General features: G+C 34.2%; 1 protein-coding gene across 6 annotated transcripts in view; it reads right to left on the bottom strand.

Moving 5' to 3' along the window:
- LOC143048018 (mitogen-activated protein kinase kinase kinase 4-like) overlaps positions 1-22,447 on the bottom strand; it is a 65,972-nt gene that overhangs the window by 18,304 nt on the left and 25,221 nt on the right. For 3 of the 6 annotated variants that reach the window (XM_076221441.1, XM_076221445.1, XM_076221446.1), the window contains 8 exons: positions 16,688-16,963; positions 15,730-15,879; positions 7,164-7,325; positions 6,104-6,237; positions 3,905-3,986; positions 3,238-3,322; positions 2,819-2,989; positions 1,022-1,135 (listed from right to left, as the gene is read on the bottom strand). In XM_076221441.1, the coding sequence (XP_076077556.1) occupies positions 1,022-1,135; positions 2,819-2,989; positions 3,238-3,322; positions 3,905-3,986; positions 6,104-6,237; positions 7,164-7,325; positions 15,730-15,879; positions 16,688-16,963 (1,174 nt within the window). Of the gene's footprint in view, positions 1-65; positions 379-1,021; positions 1,136-2,818; positions 2,990-3,237; positions 3,323-3,904; positions 3,987-6,103; positions 6,238-7,163; positions 7,326-15,729; positions 15,880-16,687; positions 16,964-22,447 lie in introns of those variants that run through there. The other 3 variants (XM_076221444.1, XM_076221442.1, XM_076221443.1) reach the window with 3 other exon arrangements.

The following is a 22,447-nucleotide window of genomic DNA, read 5'->3' as shown; positions in this document are numbered from 1 at the left end:
TGTATAATTGCTACATCAACACTGCAAAAAGCTGTTGTCCTTTGGATGATAAACTAAAAACTTTATAAATTATGTAATTTTCTGCCCTCTTGGTTCAGAATAACAAATAAAATGTGAAAGCTTAAATATCATAATTCTATCAGCAATATTAATCTTTTCATTAACTCTATATTCCCTAATTTTTGGTTTCTTGTATAGCACTATATATTTATATCAGAAGTACATATTTTTTTCTCAAACAGTTTTTTCACAAGCATATCAAAAGGATATTGACTTATACCAACTTAAAAACTTTCTTCAAGCATCTAGTCTTGATAAGTCCATTCAAATATATTTGGTAATATAACTCAGGGTGGGGACAGTTCTTACCTAAACTTGCTGAAATATTCAATAAACATAAAGTCAACATAGGTTTATTGTAGACAAATGACAAAGGAAGGTGTTTTACAGTAGCCACAGTTTTAAAACAAAATCTTGTGAGTGATATAAAATGTTCAGGCTTGCCCTCAATCTATTTATAAATTTGAACTTTGCCTGAAGTTCATTAAGAAAGTATTTTAAATTGGAAGTCATATAATTTCTAGGATTCTGTATTTCATTATGTTAATGTATAGAAATAAACTACAGATTAAACTTGGAAATAACAATTTCAAAGGTTTACTAACACGTAAAATCTTATTATTCTAAAAAATCTTTGTTTAAATCAATTTTTGAATGTTTTTTTTTTCAAACTATTGCACTTTTTTGATATTTTCAGGATAAAGATATATCAAACACTGGCACATGCAACACAAAAAAGCCATCCCTCAACATATTCAGTTAAAGATGAGCCCCACTCAGAAAATGGAACCTTTTAGTCTGAAATAAGTGTATTGTTTAACAAAGTGAAAGAGCGTAGATATTAATATTCCCTTGTTTATTTATTTAAAATCATCCCATTTCCTAGATTCTCCAAAACCAAATAAATTATCTACAAAAGACAGTTAAAAAAAAGAAAGAGCAACAAAAATGTGCAATCTACCTCTACTGCGACGTCGGTGACATATATCTAAAATTAGACCACCGTCTTCCCCATCGTAAATACACGACTCTATTACTTCTGGCATAGATTCTATAGAGCTGCGCTTGGAACTTCCTGAAAACAAGTCAAAGCTAGCTCAACTATATAATTATTTTCCAAACTGAAATTCTCATTTACCAATAATTAACACAAATTTCTAATCTGAAAAAGTTTACTTACATAAATATACACACACATTCTGTGCAATTTCTTTGAAAGTTTTTAATGATGAAACAGATGTTTTATAACAAAACAATGATTTGATAAGAAGCAGGATCCAGTTAAAATATAATGTCTTACATCTTTTGTGATAAATCTGATAAGAATTTCAGTTTGTTTGCATATTTTTTTTTATCAATTATTTAACTATTTCTATTACATGAACAGACCATACATTTTTCTGTATAATGTCAGATAGAAACTCTGAGAAATGTGAGTATAAGCATGCAATAAACAGTGATTGGACATATGTATACACAACAGAGAAAAGACAAGAAAGTTAAGCTCTGTGATTACATCTTAAAACAGTGATTGCCACAACTTATGTTCAGCTTTCTTTGAATGATCAAATTCAGTAGACTATTATTACAAGTTTTAGTCGTGTACTTGGATTCCTCTGTACCCTTGCAGCTTTCAAGGGGTGCTCCACATAATGGAGGAATCTACCAGTACATACATACATGATATCATCTAATGTGTCTTTTTTTTTTAATGCTTAAACAATAATAGCCAATAAATAGTTTTGTCTGGACATTGGTCATTATAAAAACTGATAAAACGAGGCAATAAATAAATACACTTTAAGGATGTACTTAGGTGAGGTTTTGGAATTTGTGTCAAATGTTTGGACTCCTTGGTGTTTTTCCATACAATACAATGTAAAATATTTTGCCCCATAACACCCATTTATTTTTTCATATAAGACTTAATAGCTCATGAAAGGTCATTTACCAAAATTTTATAGGATTCTGCATTTCTTTCTTCTGTTTTGAGACCCAAATAATACCAATGCAAACATAAGGTAAAAGTGAGTCAGCCTTTTCCCGCCATATTTTAAATCTCGAATATCTCGAAAAGTAGGTCCATAACCTATCAATATTTTTAGCTTATCTTTATCCTTAATTGATGCTCTACCAGCTTATAGTATCAATTTTAATTTCTTAATTTATTAATTTTTACCTAACCTCACCTAAGTACATCCTTAAAAGACAAAGGGATGAATAATTAATTTCTTTTATATCAAATCCTAAAGGACTATATAACAAAATTTGCTACAATAACAAGCAACCATAAAACAAATCATCCAAAGAAATGTGAACAGAAAAAATGCAAAGGTTTTTAACAACAGTTAAGGGACATCAAAACTAATACAAATAACAAATAAACAAACAAAAGCAAACTGACTTGTGATGTTTTAGTTATTCTAAACTTAATAAATGTACTGCATATAATTCAAAAAGAAACAGGCCAGTTATTTGAATACTAATTTTTTCACAGTATAAACCAATACACATTTAAACAATTTTCTTAAAAAATCTCTCCATTTCTGATCAGCTCTTATTCAATTAAAACAAAACTGACTGACTGCCAATTAAATGACACATGCATGGTTTATGCTCAGATATATCTAATTCTAATCCAAGTATTGTTTCGTCTATGATAGGAGCAGACTACCTGATTACTAAACCTGAGTTATTCTGACAGGCCCTTATATCTATGCAACAGCAAGCAACAACACTATATCATGTTTCCTCTTACTTGTGTCAGAGCCTGCATATAAAGGGGAGGAAACTCCATCGGCTGACTTTGTTGACATCTGTGATGTAGAACGTTTGATTGGTGACTCAGTTGTTGGCCAGGATGGGAATCTCATATAGGACCGCCCACCTCCAAAATCAGAACTTGATGACCTAGAAGAATGCATGGATCCTGTAATAGAAAATTGTTTATACAAAGCATCAGACATTTTTATAAATTTTTATCTGTATTGTTCTTCTGTTGACATTATAGCTTTGTTATACCAATGGTTATAATAAAGAATTAAATGTTTGCTATGTGGACGATGATATCAATATTATCTTTGTTATAACTACCAATTATAGGAAAAGTCAGTCATAAGATCAAGATACCACACAATTCATACAATGAACTTTACCATTTTCCAAATATTTACTTACCACCATGAGTTGGACTGGTAGGTATATTACGATCAGCTGACCCTATCACATGTGATATGCAGTTGTTGATACTATGCTTTAAATCCTGTAATATAATGTTATTTCTTGTAAGTTGTAAACACATTGATCAATTTCTTTTTTATGTTATTTAATAGTACAAATTTTGTGCTTTATTGACCTTACGACTATTCAATGAAAAAATGTATGGGGGATTTGAACAATCTTTTTATAATACCCTGCCACTCAAAATTCATTTTCATTTACAACAGTACTGTATTTGCTTTCATCTCTATGACACAGCGAAAAAATATTGTGTGGTTTCTTATCTGCCCATTATTTTTTCCTAGAAAAGGCCTAATCAAAATATTATCAATCTTCAATTCGCGTTAGGTAATGTTGTGATATATTATCACAATGGTTTTGTGCCTGTTCCAAGACTAGAGTTTTCCCAATTAAATTGTTTCATATTTTTCAGATCTGGGCCTTTTGAAACTTACTAGAGGGTAGAGCTTTTTCTCAGTATTGAATGCCTTAAGGTTGCCTATAATTGCTTACATCCACTTCATATGAACTTTGTTGGACAGTTATCTCATTGTCAATCATACCTTATTTCATAGATGTCAATGAGACAGCAAAGCGACATAAATCACTCCATGTTATAAGATACCTGAAACTCTTGTTCTGTTAACCCAGCAAGTACGACAGGCTGACAGGCTACAGTGAGGAAATCAAGTCCATGGCTAGCCCATCTGTAATATATAAGTAATACTATGCTTTAGAAATCAACAGTGCGAGATACAGTATCCTTTTATAAGTTTAAATAATGTTCTGTCACAACTGTTATAAAACCTTACTCCACTGTTCATATCGTTTCTAAAATTGTTCCAAAAAAGAAAATAAAATTACATGATATTTTAAGCACAGAAGACTTAGGCTGTGTTCCCATTGACCTAAACACAGTGTTGTGTTAGTGTAACTCACACGTAAACTAAACATAATTACGTTCCCATTGATAAAACTCAATGTTTACATGTAGTTTAAATCATGTTTTGTCTACATACAGTCGATAGTCAATGTAGACCTTGTGTAGGTTAAGTGTACACAAAACTAGGCATTTAGAACATTAATTTTTCCATGTATATTTAAAGAAGAAATGATTTTTGAATATAATTGAAATTTATAACAATTATTAATAAAGTTCTTTAAAGAAATATTTGTATAAACTTGATAAATTTTTTTGTTATATTAAACACTTAACGTAGCTTTATAAAGCATCATCATTTCCAAACAAATAATTCATTTGGAAAGTCTTCCCAAATCGACTGGACGTACACAGAAATATTTGCCACTAGTCTTTAATCAATTCACTCATAAATGCATTACTATAAAAAAAGTGTGAGGTAAATTGTTTTGTTTTTCTAGTATGTCAGATCTGTTAAAATATACTTAGAAATATAAAAAAAAACATTACCCCATTCTTTGGCTAAATACTCCTTGGAGAAAAAAAATACCAACAAAAGAAAAAGAAACAAACAGAAAAGATAGAAATGCTGCGATCCTTAAAATCTCAATCCTTTTTCTTTGTCTGTAAGCACACTGATGCAGCCTACGTTTTCTAATGTGTAATCAAGACATTTTTAGTATCTTTAAACTACTGCAAATCATCAAAATGGCTTTCATACAGAAGCTACCACTTAACTTCAAAAGGGGGAGGGGTTCTGAGTCAGAATTGATTCCGCGCGTTTTTATTCATTGTTTTTTTCGATGCTAGCAGTAAATTTTTTTTAAACTTTTATGTATGGGGAAGCTCTGGATTTAGAATATTTTTTTAATCATCTGTATGACCATTGTTTTATCAAATTAGGGATCACATTATTTTTCAAGGAAAATGATCCCCCCCCCCCCCTTTTCTTTTAAATTCCAATGGTCGTTCACAAATTGCTAGAAAAGTTGTCCAAAAAATTTGCATTTGGTTCTACGTAATGAACATTTAAATGACATATAGTTTACAAGTGTGAACAAATCTTATTTACAGGTAAATAAACAAGGTGTATAGATGTGAACAAATTTAATGTGAAACCAGTGTACATTTCATTAAACTAATTGTAAACATATTTAATGTACATGTCGTTTGGTGTGAACACAGCCTTATACTTTTAGAATTAATAACAGACAAGTATCAGATTTTATTTGAATGTGAAATTAACTAATAATTGATAGACTTGTTGGTGTTTTACAAAACTTTCGGCAGTCTGGCTATATCATGACTGCTTTGGCTCATTATTTTTTGGTGGAGGAAGCTGGGGTTCCAAGCAGGAGGCTCTCCTAGTCAATTAAGAACTAAGTTGAACCTAGTTGCCCCAAGTTGGGCGAGAACTCACAAACTTCTTAGACGACTTGGCCACTACCAGTGATATTGTTGGCTATTTTCAAAACTACCTCTACCCTTTTTTATTGGGAAAATATGCGTAATTTTCATCAAATTGGGAAATTTAGAATAAACCATGAATTTGACTGAAATTTCAATTTACAGACCCCCTTTCAAGAGCCAAACCCTGCTTTGAAATAAGACCCCTTTTTGTCAGTAATGATACATAAATAGACCTTCAAATCTGAACATATAGTCATTTTAGGCATAAAAAATGTATAAATGAGTGTTTTTCAGTTTGTATTCATGCACAATTACTACTGAGACTGCACTGATTGGGAAAAAAGTTGTCTTTTTGGGAATAATTTTAAGCCATTTTTTTTTCAAATTGGGATTCTTCTCCAGGGGAAAAAGCCTTTATTCTCCACTAATTTAAGGCAAACAATATCACTGACTACGGCCCCTATAACTAAAATAATAAATGAATCTATGACTTACTTTGGTCTCATTCCTCTTCCTTTATCACATTTCTCCATCACAAACTGCATCCATTGTTTGGCAAAGCTAACAAGACGTGTCCCTAGTTTCTGTCGGGGTTCTCCTGTAACTAACCTAGTTACCTCTTTCAGATACTGTAATACAGAAAGAAATTTTAAGCTTACAGCAACTATAATCCATAAAAACTTTTACAATGAAATATATTCCTAAGTCATGAACATTTCAGAATTACTAACAAGTAATTTTAGATAGAGTGTTTTTTATGTGAAAAAAGCCACTGGCACACAACAACATGTGGAAAATTAATGGAAAATCTGATAAATATATTTTACACAATAAAATTAATTCAATTGTATCTCTCTGACTTCATAGTGATCCATAAAGGACAAGGTTCACTAATGGCACAAAATGGCCTAAAATATCAACTTTATCATAAAACACCAAAAAGGTCTCAATTTGGTTTGTAAATGGGTATATTTCAAAAGTATAAATGCTAAATATATCAGATCTTTTCATAAGACTACACGATATTCACCAAAGTAAGCCCATTTTGGACATTTTGTCAAAATATGATGATTTTGTAGCTTTTTCAAACCTAAAAGCTTTTGAAACACCTTGGCCGCCACCTACGATCCAGAATGTGTTGTAACCAAAAGATTCCAATTTTGATATAGATTTCATCAATATAAAAACTTTTTGGATCGTAGATGGAGGCCAAGCTTAATTATGCCAAAAACAATTAAAATTATGGGCAAAAAGTACCAAAATTGACCTTTTAATACAAATTATGCTGATTTAAGGGATCATTGCTCCATAAATAGTACAGGAAAGTGCCAGAAAAATTATTTTTGTCTTGTTGTATTATCACAAGTATTTCTATGTGACATTTGTAATTTTTTGCCCCAATTTAAAAAACATAAAAAATCAGGGCCAATTTCAACCCTTCGTGAACCTTCTCCTTTTATTTTTATTTGAAGGAAGTAAATCGATAATTTTCACTTTTCAGTATAGTTAAAAGTGACCTACTCAGAAGGGCTTTTTGTTTATAGAAGAAATTTACCTCAAATCCAAAGTTATAGCCCTTGAGCATAGTTTCTCTGTACAGGTTCAGTAGATGGTATTTTTCGTTGTCTTCTAGGTTTGCTATATCTTCAAAGTTTAATTTCTCGTCTACCTGTTTGATGGCTAAAACCACTTTTTCTTGTAACTCAACTGCAGCTGACTGTACAAATAAAACAAAATAAACTTCAGTGTTTTTCAAATTTATAACAAATATTTACAACTTCAAATTCCAATATAGATTAATTAAAAGTATCATCATTTAAAAATCATGTTAAATGTAATTTTCAAGTCAGGCCTAAATTATTACATATAACGAAATATTGTAAACTGCATCTCATTGAATAATATTATGGGTTTATATTCATTGGTAAATAATCAACTTGAGTATTCCATCATTTGAAAGATATTTCAATTTAGGACAATGTTAAAACTATGAAGAAACTAATTGACTTATCCCAAACCTGATTCATGTCATTGGTGTGCTTAATGCTTCTGAACATGACTATATAAATGTCACATGATTTTTTTACATTTGTAAATAATTTAATTTTGGATGTAACGCGTCTTCTGATTGGCTGACGTTATTTTGTTATGAGCCCATAGACATAATTTAGTCATGTGACCGTGACATCATCAACGTTTTTTCATGGTTTTCTACGGTTGAAAATGGAATTTATAATTAAATTATAAGAAATGACTGTAATATTTTTTCTGTCTATAGTATGGTGACCAAGTAAGGAAAAGTCGCTTATTTAAGGAGTTTAATCGTCATTCGGACTATACGGCTGTAAATCACAGTATTGGTAGTTCAAAGGTTACACTTTACATTTTGACTTGTCGTCAAAAAATCGAACGGTGCAATTTTTGTAAAATGGGCTTTGAAGTTCGTTCCCTTACTTTAAAGAAAAAAATACTTTCAAAAGATTTTTGGCCTACATTCTAAAAGAACATTCGGGATATGCTTTTTGTTATTATATACATTGTTGTAACACATTATTTTAAAAATTTCAAACAAAGTTTAGCAAAATTAATCCGTTATTGAGGAGTTTTTGTAAAAATTGAATACTACGAATATTTTGCATTTAATAGAGTACGTTTCAATTTATTTTCATCATTTATTTTTACCCAAAATGTAAAATAAACAACATTTATATGATATTTCAAACCTTTATTGAACAACACTTTCAAAATCATTTATCTCAGAAGCATTATTTCAACTTGTGCATTGAAACAAAATGTACACTACAAATTGAAGATACGGGTTTTTCACTTGAAATTCGACTTGTAAAAAAAATTGAACCGGACCGATACTATTATTTTAATCTATAAATTATATTTTGTATCACAACGATTTTTCATAGCTAACATTTGTTCAATTTGATTTTTTTTGGATAGTTTATGGTCCCATTTCGTGTTGGTTATCGTGTCTTTTTATGTCTTTTTCGTATCTTTATTTGATATGGGTTTTTTTCTTTTTATACATTTCAAAACTTAAGAACCAAGTCTGAATATGGACATATAGTTATCTGGGAAATGTTTGAACTAGGAAGTCCTTTACGATTAGGTTCTAGTAGTTAAAAAAGGCAACACATGGCTTTTAATTTTGAAAACTGTATCGTATGACAGAGAATAAGTACTGAATCAGTCACCTTAAACGTTGCTTCTTAAGTTCTGTTGAAAGACTAAAGATGGAATCTGCCAGCAATGTGTTGTAGAGTATGGGTCGTTTGTTGAACCTGATTTGGTGAACCAATTCAATTCTGATGCATCGTGTGCACTTTCCCTACCTTCCTTTGGCCCATCACTCACAACTTATACCAGTCTGAGAGGTGGTATGGCATTGCTTAAATGTATTGATGATAACAAAAAAGCATAAGAAATGGTGACCTTGCAGGCGAATATTATAAAAATATGACCCAATGCTTTTCGCTAGCGCACACTGTAGCAGACATATTTTTACCGCTACGACATGAAAAGCTCAATAAAGTTGTCTGTTGAAAAGGAAAGCATCACAAAGAGTACACCTTCAACCAAAGTGTATCAGATTATTGAAGGGAGAAGGATACTAACTGGAAGAATTTTCTTTCTGTTAAAGAAAACCAACAGGCTCTCCCTAATTTCTTTGGTAGTTTTTCTTTTTTAAAACTATGACAAATCCCCCATGATTCCACCTTATAGTGAGCTTTACTCAGCTGGAACGTTTGTAAATCCGAAATTGTCGAAGTTATTTCAGACAATAATGTTAATGACTGTTGTAACTTGCTTAGCACTCACCAAGGGCCAATACTCGCATGATTATTAGTGCCTTATACTTTGACATGAAGTTAACAGAAAAGGGAAAGAGCGACAGAATAATCCTAAAGACCTCTGATACGGATGTGAAAAGTAAAATCACAAAAATACTGAACTTAAAGGAAGATCAATTGGGAAAGTCCATAATCACATGGCAAAATCAAATAACAAAACGCATCAAAAACGAATGGACAAAAACTGTCATATTCCTGACTTGGTACAGGCATTTTCAAATGTAGAAAGTGATTGTTCTGTGTGTTCACCCCGCCACATTATTTATGTATGTTCCTGCCCCAAGTGAAGGACACACACGACTATTGTAGTTACAGAGTTTTGGGAGTACTGACGAAGATGAAGCCCTTGTTTGTGTAAGAATTTAGTTTCGAAGATGTATGATCTGAGGAATGATCTCTTTAAATCATTCCATCACGATATTAATAAAATTCGCGTCAAGCTTGCCACCAGTAAAAAAAGTATGTTTAGTCAGGTTACCTCTCTGTGAAGCGGACATTTTGACCGCATAAAACATTGCTAAACCCGCTGTTTCGTCACCTTTAGAATACGGTTGGCGAAAATTAATTATTGCATTACACCCCGTTTATTTTAAAGGGCATAATTCCAGCAGAATTCTTGCAGGATCTTTTGTGTTCATGTTAGGGAAAATCTTCATGTGAAAAGTGTTTGTTCACAACAAAACCTTACATGTACGGATTTTTGCTCCTTTCAAGGGTAAGAATTATGTAGAAATTCCTTGACAGATGAATTAGAAGATACTCCTGGATGAAATCTGTTTTCTGATCATTTTGATTGGATTTTTTAATGTTCTTCGAGCTAATAAGTGGTTTTTGGTTGCATGAGCTTTTTCAAAATAAACATTCAGGGTAGAAGGCCTTACTTGAAAACAACATTTATCTTTTATTGCTGAGGTTGAATGTCACCCGGCTAGGTAAATACTGTAACTTTAACGGAATTTGTATTGATCTTGTATAATAGAACAAGTGTTGAAAAACGCCATTTTTCAGAATTAACCGATTAATAAGTAATATGTTCCTTTTTTTTACATTTTCGAGATAATTCATTTTCAATTGATTTGAAATTTAACACAAAATGCTGCTGATATCTTTCAATTGTTAAGAAACAAAAAGAAAAAAAGAAAACAGTATGTTGATCTTTGACCTTAATTTATGCAAAACTGTTACCACATTTCTTTTTGACGACATCGATATTCCAAAAGTACTAATTATTCCGAATCCAATGATATATGATATAGCCATATAGTATGTTTGACGATTAAATTTTAAAAATATTGGGTCTGGTCACCGTACTACTATTCGGAATAACATAAAAAATGTGGTGCACACTGTTAAATAACCCGCTACGCGCGTTATTCAGTGTGCACCAAATTTTTTATGTTATTTCTTCATAGACAGAAAAAATATTACAGTCATTCCTTAAGTAAACCCACTGGTACAAATGTGGTATGTCTATTTATTGCAATGAGGTACACATTATACATACAATATTGGTATACAAATTATCCAAATATTCATCCAAAGTTTGTTAAAATGAACCAAAGACACTGGGTCACAATACTTGGATTGTCATTTGAATAGTGATTCAAAAGTAAATAACACTACTACTTTCAATTTGTTAGGGGAGTTCTTAACAAATTTAGTACCCTCTTTTAAAATTTTTGCAAATATTTTCAAATTGTGTTTGTGTTTCATTGCATATATAAACATTCCAGAAGTTCGAGGCTCACAATTGAAAGTTGCAGGAGGAGTTTGAATATACAAAAAAAATTCCTAACCCACTTGCTTATCTTCTGGTCTGCTAACTCTAAATGCACATAAGTTTTTAAAGATATATTTTAAGATACATGAGTTCTAACATGATGGTACCTAAGTTGCACCTATTTTGACAGTTTTTTCACCTACTTTTTTTATGATCAAGACAAAAATTTCCATATTGTGTCTATTTTGTAGCCCTATTCTTCTTTATTATACAGGTACACCAATTTGATTTTTAATCTATACGGAGTTGTAGAACTAGAGGCTCTAAAGAGCCTGTGTCGCTCACCTTGGTCTATGTGAATATTAAACAATGGACACAGATGGATTCATGACAAAATTGTGTTTTGGTGATGGTGATGTGTTTGTAGATCTTACTTTACTAAACATTCTTGCTGCTTACAATTATCTCTATCTATAACAGTACTTTCTGTGGAAAATGTTATTGAAAATCTTCAAATTTTAAGAAAATTGTTAAAAATTGACTATGAAGGGCAATAACTCCTTAGGGGGTCAATTGACTATTTTGATCATACTGACTTATTTTTAGTTCTTACTTTGCTGTACATTATTGCTGTTTACAGTTTATCTCTATCTATAATAATATTCAAGATAATAACAAAAAAACAGCAAAATTTCCTCAAAATTACCAATTCAGGGGCAGCAACCTAACAACCGATTATCCGATTCATCTGAAAATTCCAGGGCAGATAGATCGTGACCTGATCAACAATTTTACTTCCTGTCAGATTTGCTCTTAATGCTTTGGTTTTTGAGTTATAAGCCAAAAACTGCATTTTACCCCCATGTTCTATTTTTAGCCATGGCGGCCATCTTGGTTTGTTGGCCGAGTTACCGGACACATTATATTAACTAGATACCCCAATGATGATTATGGCTAAGTTTGGTTAAATTTGGCCCAGTAGTTTCAGAGGAGAAGATTTTTCTAAAAGATTACTAAGATTTACGAAAAATGGTTAAAAATTGACTATAAAGGGCAATAACTCCTAAAGTGGTCAACTGACCATTTTGGTCATGTTGACTTATTTGCAGATCTTACTTTGATGAACATTATTGCTCTTTACAGTTTATCTCTATCTATAATAATATTCAAGATAATAACCAAAAACAGCAAAATTTCCTTAAAATTACCATTTCAGGGGCAGCAACCCAACAACGGAATGTCCGATTCATCTGAAAATTTCAGGGTAGATAGATCTTGACCTGATGAACAATTTTACCCCCATGTCAGATTTGCTCTAAATGCTTTGGTTTTTGAGTTATAAGCCAAAAACTGCATTTTACCCCTATGTTCTATTTTTAGCCATGGCGGCCATCTTGGTTGGTTGGGAGGGGCACCGGACACATTTTTTAAACTAGATACCCCAATGATGATTATGGCCAAGTTTGGTTAAATTTGGCCCAGTAGTTTCAGAGGAGAAGATTTTTCTAAAAGATTACTAAGATTTACGAAAAATGGTTAAAAATTGACTATAAAGGGCTATAACTCCTAAAGTGGTCAACTGACCATTTTGGTTATGTTGACTTATTTGCAGATCTTACTTTGATGAACATTATTGCTGTTTACAGTTTATCTCTATCTATAATAATATTCAAGATAATAACCAAAAACAGCAAAATTTCCTTAAAATTACCATTTCAGGGGCAGCAACCCAACAACGAAATGTCTGATTCATCTGAAAATTTCAGGGCAGATAGATCTTGACCTGATGAACAATATAACCCATGTCAGATTTGCTCTAAATGCTTTGGTTTTTGAGTTATAAGCCAAAAACTGCATTTTACCCCTTTGTTCTATTTTTAGCCATGGTGGCCATCTTGGTTGGTTGGCCGGGTCACCGGACACATTTTTTGAACTAGATACCCCAATGATGATTGTGGCCAAGTTTGGTTAAATTTGGCCCAATAGTTTCAGAGGAGAAGATTTTTGTAAAAGTTAACGCAGGACGACGACGGACGACGACAGACGCCGGACGCCAAGTGATGAGAAAAGCTCACTTGGCCCATTGGGCCAGGTGAGCTAAAAATGGGTTTGAATAGACCTTCAAAGTATCCATGATTCCTTGATGAGGAGTACCCAAATTGCATCTATTCTTAAATTCACATCATTAAAACAGTGTTCTCCCCAGGATTTTTGGATAGCGCTGTGGTAAGCGCGTGATTTTCGACAATTCTCAGTAACTTTGTCGTGGCGCGCGGTTGGTTTGTAATTGATTTGTTATGTGTTTTTCTTATATAATGCTATTGATGTTTTCTCTTATAATGATGTCCTCATCATGCTCATGGAAGTTACCCCTTTGTTTGCTAATGTTATTGTCTGGATATAGACATGATAGAAGAAAAGTCTTTTTGTCTCCATTGTAAATACATATAATCCTCATATCATCTGTCTATAAAACCCAAGGAGAAGTCTTTTCCATGGTGGGTCTATACCAGACTGCCTAGATGTGAAGATTTCTTATCACTTACAGGTGATGTTGCAGAACATGTAGGACCAACAATAAAGTCATTGTTAGCTTCTGTGAGAAAGTTTTCAATGACAAGATTGGTATTTTTTACATTTACTTTTATTAACATTTCTAGCAAAGTACAACTTTTCAATAAAAATGAGTATAGTATTTCAAAGGAAGAAATGAAATTGCCCTTTTAATAATATTCAAATCTTATCAAAGACTTGCTTAAAAAAAAGGCTAAAATATTCCAATTATGAATATGAAAGAAATCCTTTAAAAATATTTTAAAGAGATTTTTTTATTTCAAAGGTGAATTACCAATCAAATACATTATGTATGCCAATTGAAACAACTACCACCTTTAAAGGTTTTGTTTGATAATTTTATAAACATTTGAATACATGCCACCAGATAAGTTTGTCAAGATTTGACAATACTTCTTTTAGGTCTTTCCCTCCCAAATTATCTCCCTTACTGGCTGACATAACTTCCTGTTTACACCTGTGTCTTTTTTTTAGCATTAAATACTATTCCTTATCCAAGCCATCCTCTGTTTACATTAAATTTAAAGCAATATTTAATTAAGATATATTGATGATTGGTTGACAAATATCGATATTTTATATATATTTACACAAAATTTTCGTTTTGTTTTATTCCCTTATCCATTTGAAAAAGAGCCATGTATGGTCAAGTAATCGTAAAATACGGGCTTATAATGAATCCCTTGATAACAGGGGTGCTTCTTTCAAGCAATTCAGGTTCGACAGTTCGGTTGCAAACGCAAAAAAAGTAATGATATAATCGTAGATGGTTCAAAAAATGGTCGAGACAACTTTGTCAGAGAAGGGGGTAAAACTTCCCTTATATAATTTAGAAATAATCTTTTCAGCACCCGAGACATGTATTATATGTCTCTGTTAGCACTGTCCATTCCTTTCATACGTTTCGGCATCTTTATAAAGCGAAAAAATGTAGCAGTGTTCTGTTAACCTTACGACGTTTAACTTGGCTTTACCCAAGCTGGACATCGAGAAAGTGAATTTCTCAAGAGTAGTATCAGCTTGGAGTTTGTTTTTCTAATCATATCCTCTTAATTGTTTTCAAAGGGTAAAATTCATTACTGTAGAATTGCTGATTAAACAGGTATAAGTTCGATTGGGTGATAATTAATACTTCAAAGACTAGCTCATTGAAGCCAATTTGATCATTGTTAAAATCTGTTTGTTCAAAGTTCGTTAAACAAGTTTGTGAATGTCGTTGGGAAATGCGGTCAATTTATTTCTTCTCATTTCATTCATATATGCCTCTATATATTCATTAAATAGATGTCAATGTTGAAATCTTTGTTTATTTTGATCTCTCAACGACGCCAATTTGTAAAATTTATTAGACTGGTCCCGCGGAGTTACTTTAATACAACGGAAATAATTCTTTCAAAAATCGTTAACCAGTCAATCACGTGACCCGAAAAGAAAAATAAGCGGGAAATTTAAAAAATACGAAAAAAATATAGCGACGCGGTTGAACGGGATAGCGACGCGGTCAGTGCAATAGGACAGCGGGAAATTGAAATAGCGCTGAAAATCGCGGTGCTAAAACGGCCTGGGGAGAACACTGATTAAAAATCAAATAACAGATGTTTTGTTTTATTTTTTTCAAATATTTAGAACAATTTGACATAAATACATGCTCACTATTCTTTTTTTTAAATGGATGCCTGTAATATATTTTTTTTGTTCATTTTTAAAGGATGACTTTTTCGCATGGCGACGTTTTCATTCATTTTTCTTATCCAGTGAAAGCTTCATCGGTTGATATAAATTGTGAAGGTTTAGTGTATATCTGAATATATTCACCTATTTTGTAAGATGTATATAATGTCAAATAATCAAAATACAAATTGTTTAGTCTCAACGAAAACTTTTAAGAAATTCTCAGCTGTTTATTTTAAATAGGTGCAATTTGGGTACCGTGACGTTATTCACTGATCTCTTTTCTAAATTACCTTTAACTCAGCTAAAGATTCAGCTATTGCTTGATGACATGAGGTTTGTTCATTGACTAGCTCCACTGTTTTCCCAGCATAACCTTCAAACTCCTTTCTCTGTGTTGTTAAATGTCCAGCATTGATCACAACTAACAGTAACCCTTGAACCTTGGTAAAAAATAAACAATGTGTTATTAATCTCTTTTCTTATTTTTATCAAAACATTTTTTTTATGTTTTGTTTCTCTGTAATAGTTTCATTAAACATTCTTAAACGGTGTATCAATCATTCTGTTTTCATTTGTTTTTTTTCTGATCTATTATTCAGAAACAAGCTTTACAAACTATAATTTTCATGTATGTCTTCATAAATAAGGATTTAACATTAAATGATAAAACTGTTAGAAAGTAGAAACAAATAAAAACTGAACAAATATGAGCAAGGCCACATGCTCTATACACCCTTCTGTTTATAACTTGGATTTCGAACTGCAAGTTTTTTTAATGCTCATCATATTCAAATTTACATATAAAGACATATGTAAACAGTTAAACATCAGAATAGAAGGGAAAGAAAAAAGGTTCACTTCAACTGTAAAAAAAATGTGCAAAGCTGACTGAATGATTATATCAGAATTTGTAATCACTGTTTACTTCACATAAATCAACACAACTCAAGAACGTTAAAAATTATGCAGCTCCATATAACTCAAGAACAGTGAAAATGATGCCACCCATATTGGAACTTCATTTGTGCCTGTTAGTTTTAGTATTTTGTATAATTATAAAATTTGGTTGAGGCAAACTAAAGTTAGAGAACAGTATTTTGAAATGTTCGGACAGATAGAGACTTATGGATGTACAGACTGAAAAGAGTAAAACTGAGTGCCCCCTTTTGTCACAGATCATAGGGTGCTACCCCCTTTCATCCTATTCCCTGGTTCTGCCACTGTTTGGATATAAAGAACTTATCTGACCTTTACCTCAATATGAGATAGGGCTATAGTAGTTTCTGCTGTTGGTTCCACTTTGACAGAGTTCCCGACCCAGATTGGACATTCTGATTTATGGTCTCGTCCTCCTTCACATTTCACCATCAGCAGGTAGCCATCTTCCTTGTGAGGGTCATCTTGTGACCTTGAAACATCATCTCGACCACAGGTAACATTCAGTAATTGTAGTATCAATTGTTGGTTGTTGATTATTTTGTTTGGTATAAACATCTGGTAGCCTGGATTCATGGAGGCCATCACCTATAAATATAAACACATATACTTAAGAATTAATTAAAATCTTTAATATAACTATTAACCATGCTCAGTATCAGATAAACATGCTGTGAAACATTTTATTGACTCCAAATGAACGATGCTTTTTTCTTACTCTTAAATGAAATATTCAAATTTTAAAGTAAATTTGGATTTTATTAGATAAATACTTACCATCATAAATTCTGAGTGTAACCCCAATTGCGTCATAGGTCAGATGGAAAATCCCTACTAAAAATAAACGTACTCTCACTGGTCCGGACATATATCCCTGTTTGCCCATATTCTTCCATTCAATTTCCTCAAGACAGAAACATAAGGAAAGGGGATGAAGGGGAGGTGGGTGGGACCTATAATTTATGATGGTAAGTATTTATCTAATAAAATCCAAATTTACTTTAAAATTTGAATATTTTATAGCTATAAATACGTTACCATCATAAATTCTGAGTAACAGAATCTAACGTAAAGCTGAATCCCCTGTAACAGAAGAAACAGGAGGAAAGTTCAATCTTTGTGCTGAAACTATAGGTCCAAGAGAGTATAAACTCTCGGCAAAAGTAGCCATAGATTGGAGGTAGTGAGATATAAAAGAGTTCTCATTTCTCCAGAAACCTGCAGACAGTACCTCTTCTAAAGATGCACTGTTAAACAGAGCCCAGGATGTAGAGATACCCCTAACATCATGGGCTTTAACATTAAAACTATTTAAAAGTTCTGCCTTAGAAGAACCATAAGCTAAAGATATGCATTTGCATATCCAAGTAGAAATAGTTTTAACAGAAAGATCTGAGATTCCTTTTTTAATAGGAATAAAGAGTCTTGAGTTAGAAACAGAACGTAAACTACACGTTCTTTCCAGATAAATAGAAAGGATTCTTACTGGACATAAAAGTACAGAAATAGAATCGCTAGGGAGTGCAGGAATCACAACTGGTTCTGCACCCTTATCTGGAATCTGATTCTTTGCCAAAAAAGCAGGATCCGTTAAAAGAGTAACAGAAGATTTATCCCTGTTAAATCGAAGGAAAGCATCAGAAATAGAGAAGGCATGGATTTCACTCCTTCTCCGTCCATAAGCCAAAGCTAAAAGAAAACAGCATTTATAGGAAAGAAACCTTAAATCTATTGTTTCTGCTGGTTCAAAAGGAGGAAGTTTTAAAAAGGATAAAACTAGTCCAAGGTCCCACTTAGGAACTAAAGTTTTTTGTCTTGGTCTTTCAAGACTAAAACTACGAACCAAAAGAGAAATATGCTCATTGATTCCAAAATCTGGGCCACCAGAAATATGAATAGTTCTTGAGATAGCTGATCTATATCCCTTAATAGTAGAGGGACATAATCCTTTGGATTCAAAAAGAAAAACTAGAAAGTCTGCTAATTGTTGTACAGTGACTTGGAAAGGATCAATTTCCCGCTCACTACACCAATCTGAGAAGATTGACCATTTTGCATCATAGACAATGCTAGTGGAGTCTCTGACAGACTTTGTGAGATGCTTGGTTGCTCCTTCAGAAAAACCTCTCTTTCTGAGGCTAACCCTGAGAGAAGCCAGGCGTGTAGATGAAGTTTTTCTGGATTTTGATAAAGAACCTTGCCCTTGATTTGAGACAGAAGGTCTGGTCTCAGAGGTAGAACTAGAGGACAAGCACATGAAAGGCGCAGAAGGTCTGGAAACCAAGACTGTTTTGGCCATGCTGGAGCAATAACTATGATCTTGCAATTTTCCCCTGCTATTTTCTGAAGTACTGGGGAGAGAAACCTGAAAGGAGGGAAGGCGTACCCGAACATTCCTTTCCAAGATAGGCTCATTGCGTCTACCGCAAAAGATTTTGGATCCGGAACCGGAGACACAAATGTTAGAAGTTTGTGATTGAGACTGGTCGCAAACAGATCTATCTGAGGTGACCCCCAATGAAGAGTCACAGCTTTGAAAACTACTTGAAGTAGTTCCCACTCCGTGTTTACTGGAGCAAGGGATCTGGATAGAATGTCGGCTAGAATATTGAGGTGCCCCGCAATATGTCTCACCACTAGATGAACCTGGAGTTGAAAACACAGAAGGAGAATGTCTCTGGCTATCTGATAAAGAGAAGGTGAATGAGTTCCTCCCTGATTCTTGAGATAAGCTACAACTGTTGTGTTGTCCGTGGCCAGAATGACAGACTGATTCTTTAGAGACATTTGGAAATGATTCAGTGCAAACAGAACTGCTTTCATTTCCGATACATTGATATGCTTTTCCAAAAGATCTGGACTCCAGACTCCCGAGATTGTAAGCCCCTCCAGATATGCTCCCCAACCGAGGGTGGAGGCATCTGTGAATAATGTTAAACTGGGAACTTGAGGGAACAGACATAGGCCCCTCATTACATTTTCCCGTACTAACCACCATTGAAGGTGTGGAAATAAAGGCTGAGTGATTGGAATCAATGCTTCCCATTCTTGTGAAGCTGCAATCCATAACTTGTGCAGATAAAACTGAAGCGGACGAATGTGAAGTCGTCCCAATGGAATTACATCTGCCAGAGAGTTCAATAGACCCAGAAGTTGCAAGAATTGACGTGCTGTGACTGATTGAACCGTCAGGAATAAATGTATTTTCTGACATAGTTTTGTAAATTTCTCCTCTGGTGGGAGGACTAGGCCTACACTGGTTAGGAAATGTTCTCCCAGGAAAACAAAGTCTTGAGACGGAATTATCTCTGACTTTTTCCAAGAGATAAGGAAACCTAGGGACAGAAAACAATTGATGACCAAATCTGTCTGAACCCTCAATTTGATTGAGCAAAATTCCTTCAGAAGGGAATCGTCCAGGTAGGAATGAATCTGAATAGACAGGGAATGTAGGTGAGCTATAGCTGCCTGCATGATTTTGGTAAAAGCCAAAGGGGCTGTAGACAGGCCAAAAGGGAGAGCCTTGAACTGGAAAACTTTGTTGTTCCAAACGAAGCGAAGGTATTTCCTGTAAGTTTGGGAAATGGGAATGTGGAAATACGCGTCTGAAAGATCCAGAGAAGTAGTCCACATTCCTGGAAGGATTGAAGCCCTGATGGATCTGTTTGTTTCCATTTTGAAGTGGGGAACAATAAGAAATTTGTTCAGAATAGATAGGTCTATGACCGGCCTCATTCCTCCAGTCTTCTTTGGAACCAGAAAAAGACGGGAATAAAATCCCGGAGACAGAGTTAAGATCGACACCTCCTCTATTGCAGCTTTTTGTAACATTGTGTCCACTTCTACTGATAGAAGTTGACACTTTACTGGGTCTTGAGTATGAGACAAACTTATTGGAACTGCAGACAGAGGAGGTGGGTTCTTGAACTGAAGTGTTAATCCCCCTCGAATTATTGACAGCACATAACAGTCTGAGGTAATTTTCTTCCACTGATTTAGGAAAAAACTTAACCTCCCCCCTACTGGTATTGATTTTTGAGGAACTTGTTGTAAATTTTCCCCTGGGGAAGTTGTCAATAACGTACGAGGGGGCAAGAACCTAGGTACTAGACCCAGGTTTCTTGGAACCCTTAAAACCACCAGAAGGCTTACCTGAGCTTTTTCCTGAGTTATTGGGTTTGTTCTGCGGTTTGCCGTAGTTATTCTTCCTTTTCTTAGCAGAAGAAGGAGGACCACCTGAAGCAGAAGTACTAGTAGAACTAGATGTAGCATTAACCGACCTCTTGCCATTAGTAACTTGTACACTAACTTTGACTGGAGGAGGGTTTTTGCTGAGTTCCTCTTGAACCCGCTGTAAGGGTAACCCAAACATCTTGTCAGAGAGTGGAGATTTCAGTAAAGAATCTTTCAAAGGCTCAGCGATAGAAATGTTTTCAAGAAACTCTGCTCTTTTAGATAGGGTGCAATTAGCAATAGAACCCATTAAAAGCAACTGAGATGAACCTAAAGCTTTATCCAGTTGAAGTAAGAAGGATCGTACTTCTGCTGGAACAACCGAATCTTCGCTGTTAAGCAAATGTCCGGTTGCAGCTAGAAAATGTTCGGCTGTGCCAAGAACTTGAGAAGCACTACGAAGGAGATTCTCAGTCTTTGACCAAACAGGTTGAGTGAGACGAAGACCATCTACTGGCTTTTTTCCCAATAAAGATGACATAGATTTGTCACAACTGGGAACAAGTCTACCCAGTGAAGAATCAAAGATATCAAAATCCTTGTACTTAACCTGATCAGAAAAGGATGACATTCCAAATCCTGAGACATTGTTATTAGCAACCTTTTCACTAGCAGAATTAGCGATACCTTCATTAATAAATTGTAAAGCAAAAGCCATATGGCCAGATTCAGGAAAAGAATTGTGAGAAGTCACAGTATCCTGAGAAATACCACAGGAAGCTTCAAAAGTTGAAGAAGGTTTCTTCGGCTTGGAAGGAGAGGCAAAAGGGATATGTGCTTCATCCCTCATCAAGGTATACACCTTATCCCTAAGATCCTTCAAGGAAGGAGGATCCTCAGTCTCCTTGGTGGGAGGTTGTTGAGCTGACTTAGAAGAAGGCTCAGGGGCCGTCTTCGATACCTTGGGAGAAGAAGAACTTTCAACATCCTCATCAGTGAGGAAAGCCCTTTCATGACTCCCAGGAGAAACAGAAAGCTCGTCATCCTCCCTCTCATCACATTCTACAGACTTAGCTGGAGAAGGTTGATGAGAAGAAACTCTATTCTCCAGTAGAGTCATACGACTGGATAGAGTACTAAATTCAGCCTTGAAAGACTCACCAAAGTCCAAAAGTAACTTCTGTAAACCATCCAAAGGTGATGCATGATCAGAAACCTGAGTACCATGAAAAGAACTAGAAGCTTGAGAGTCAGGTACGGTGGTAGAAGGAGCTACTGCAGAAGTCAAAGATACTGCTACAGGTAGAGCAGGAGCTAAAGGTGGTGCAGTAGCTACCCCAGAAGGGGGACCATAGAAATTGTCCCTATAAGGCCAAAAACCAGGTTGGTTTGGCATAAACCCACCATAAGGGTAAGACTGTGGCCAAGGTGGCTGAGACCATGAGGGTAAAGGTTGTGTGCCCGTGTTGGGAAGCATATACCCACAATAGGATAATGGGGGTCTAGAACCTGGCAAGTTCAAGCCCATAGCTGTACCTGGGACAGAACTAATAGTACCCGCTGAATTAACAGGCCTAGATAAAGTATGAGTCACCGAAGTTGACGTAGGTACCCCCCCAAAATGCATGGCCGAACCTTGTGAAAGGGTCGGATAGGTAGCATTACCAGACACCGTTGTCGAAACTCCGGTCAATGTACTGGTAGTTTGGGGGGGACTTAAAGGTAGTGACCCATCTAAGAGATAGTCCGAACCAGGAATACTTACATACGGACTATTCAAATTAAAGTCCATAATAAATTTTACTTTAGTAAAAAAAACACAAATAATTTGTTTAGAAATTTAAACAAAACAAGGGAATATATTTCCAATAAAATACACAATATATATGAAAAGCAATT

This window comes from Mytilus galloprovincialis, chromosome 10 (genome assembly GCF_965363235.1).
Source record: "Mytilus galloprovincialis chromosome 10, xbMytGall1.hap1.1, whole genome shotgun sequence".
In the NCBI taxonomy this organism is placed as follows: domain Eukaryota; kingdom Metazoa; phylum Mollusca; class Bivalvia; order Mytilida; family Mytilidae; genus Mytilus; species Mytilus galloprovincialis.
The sequence above is the reverse complement of the archived record's forward strand: the minus strand, read 5'-3'. Positions and strand labels throughout refer to the sequence as shown.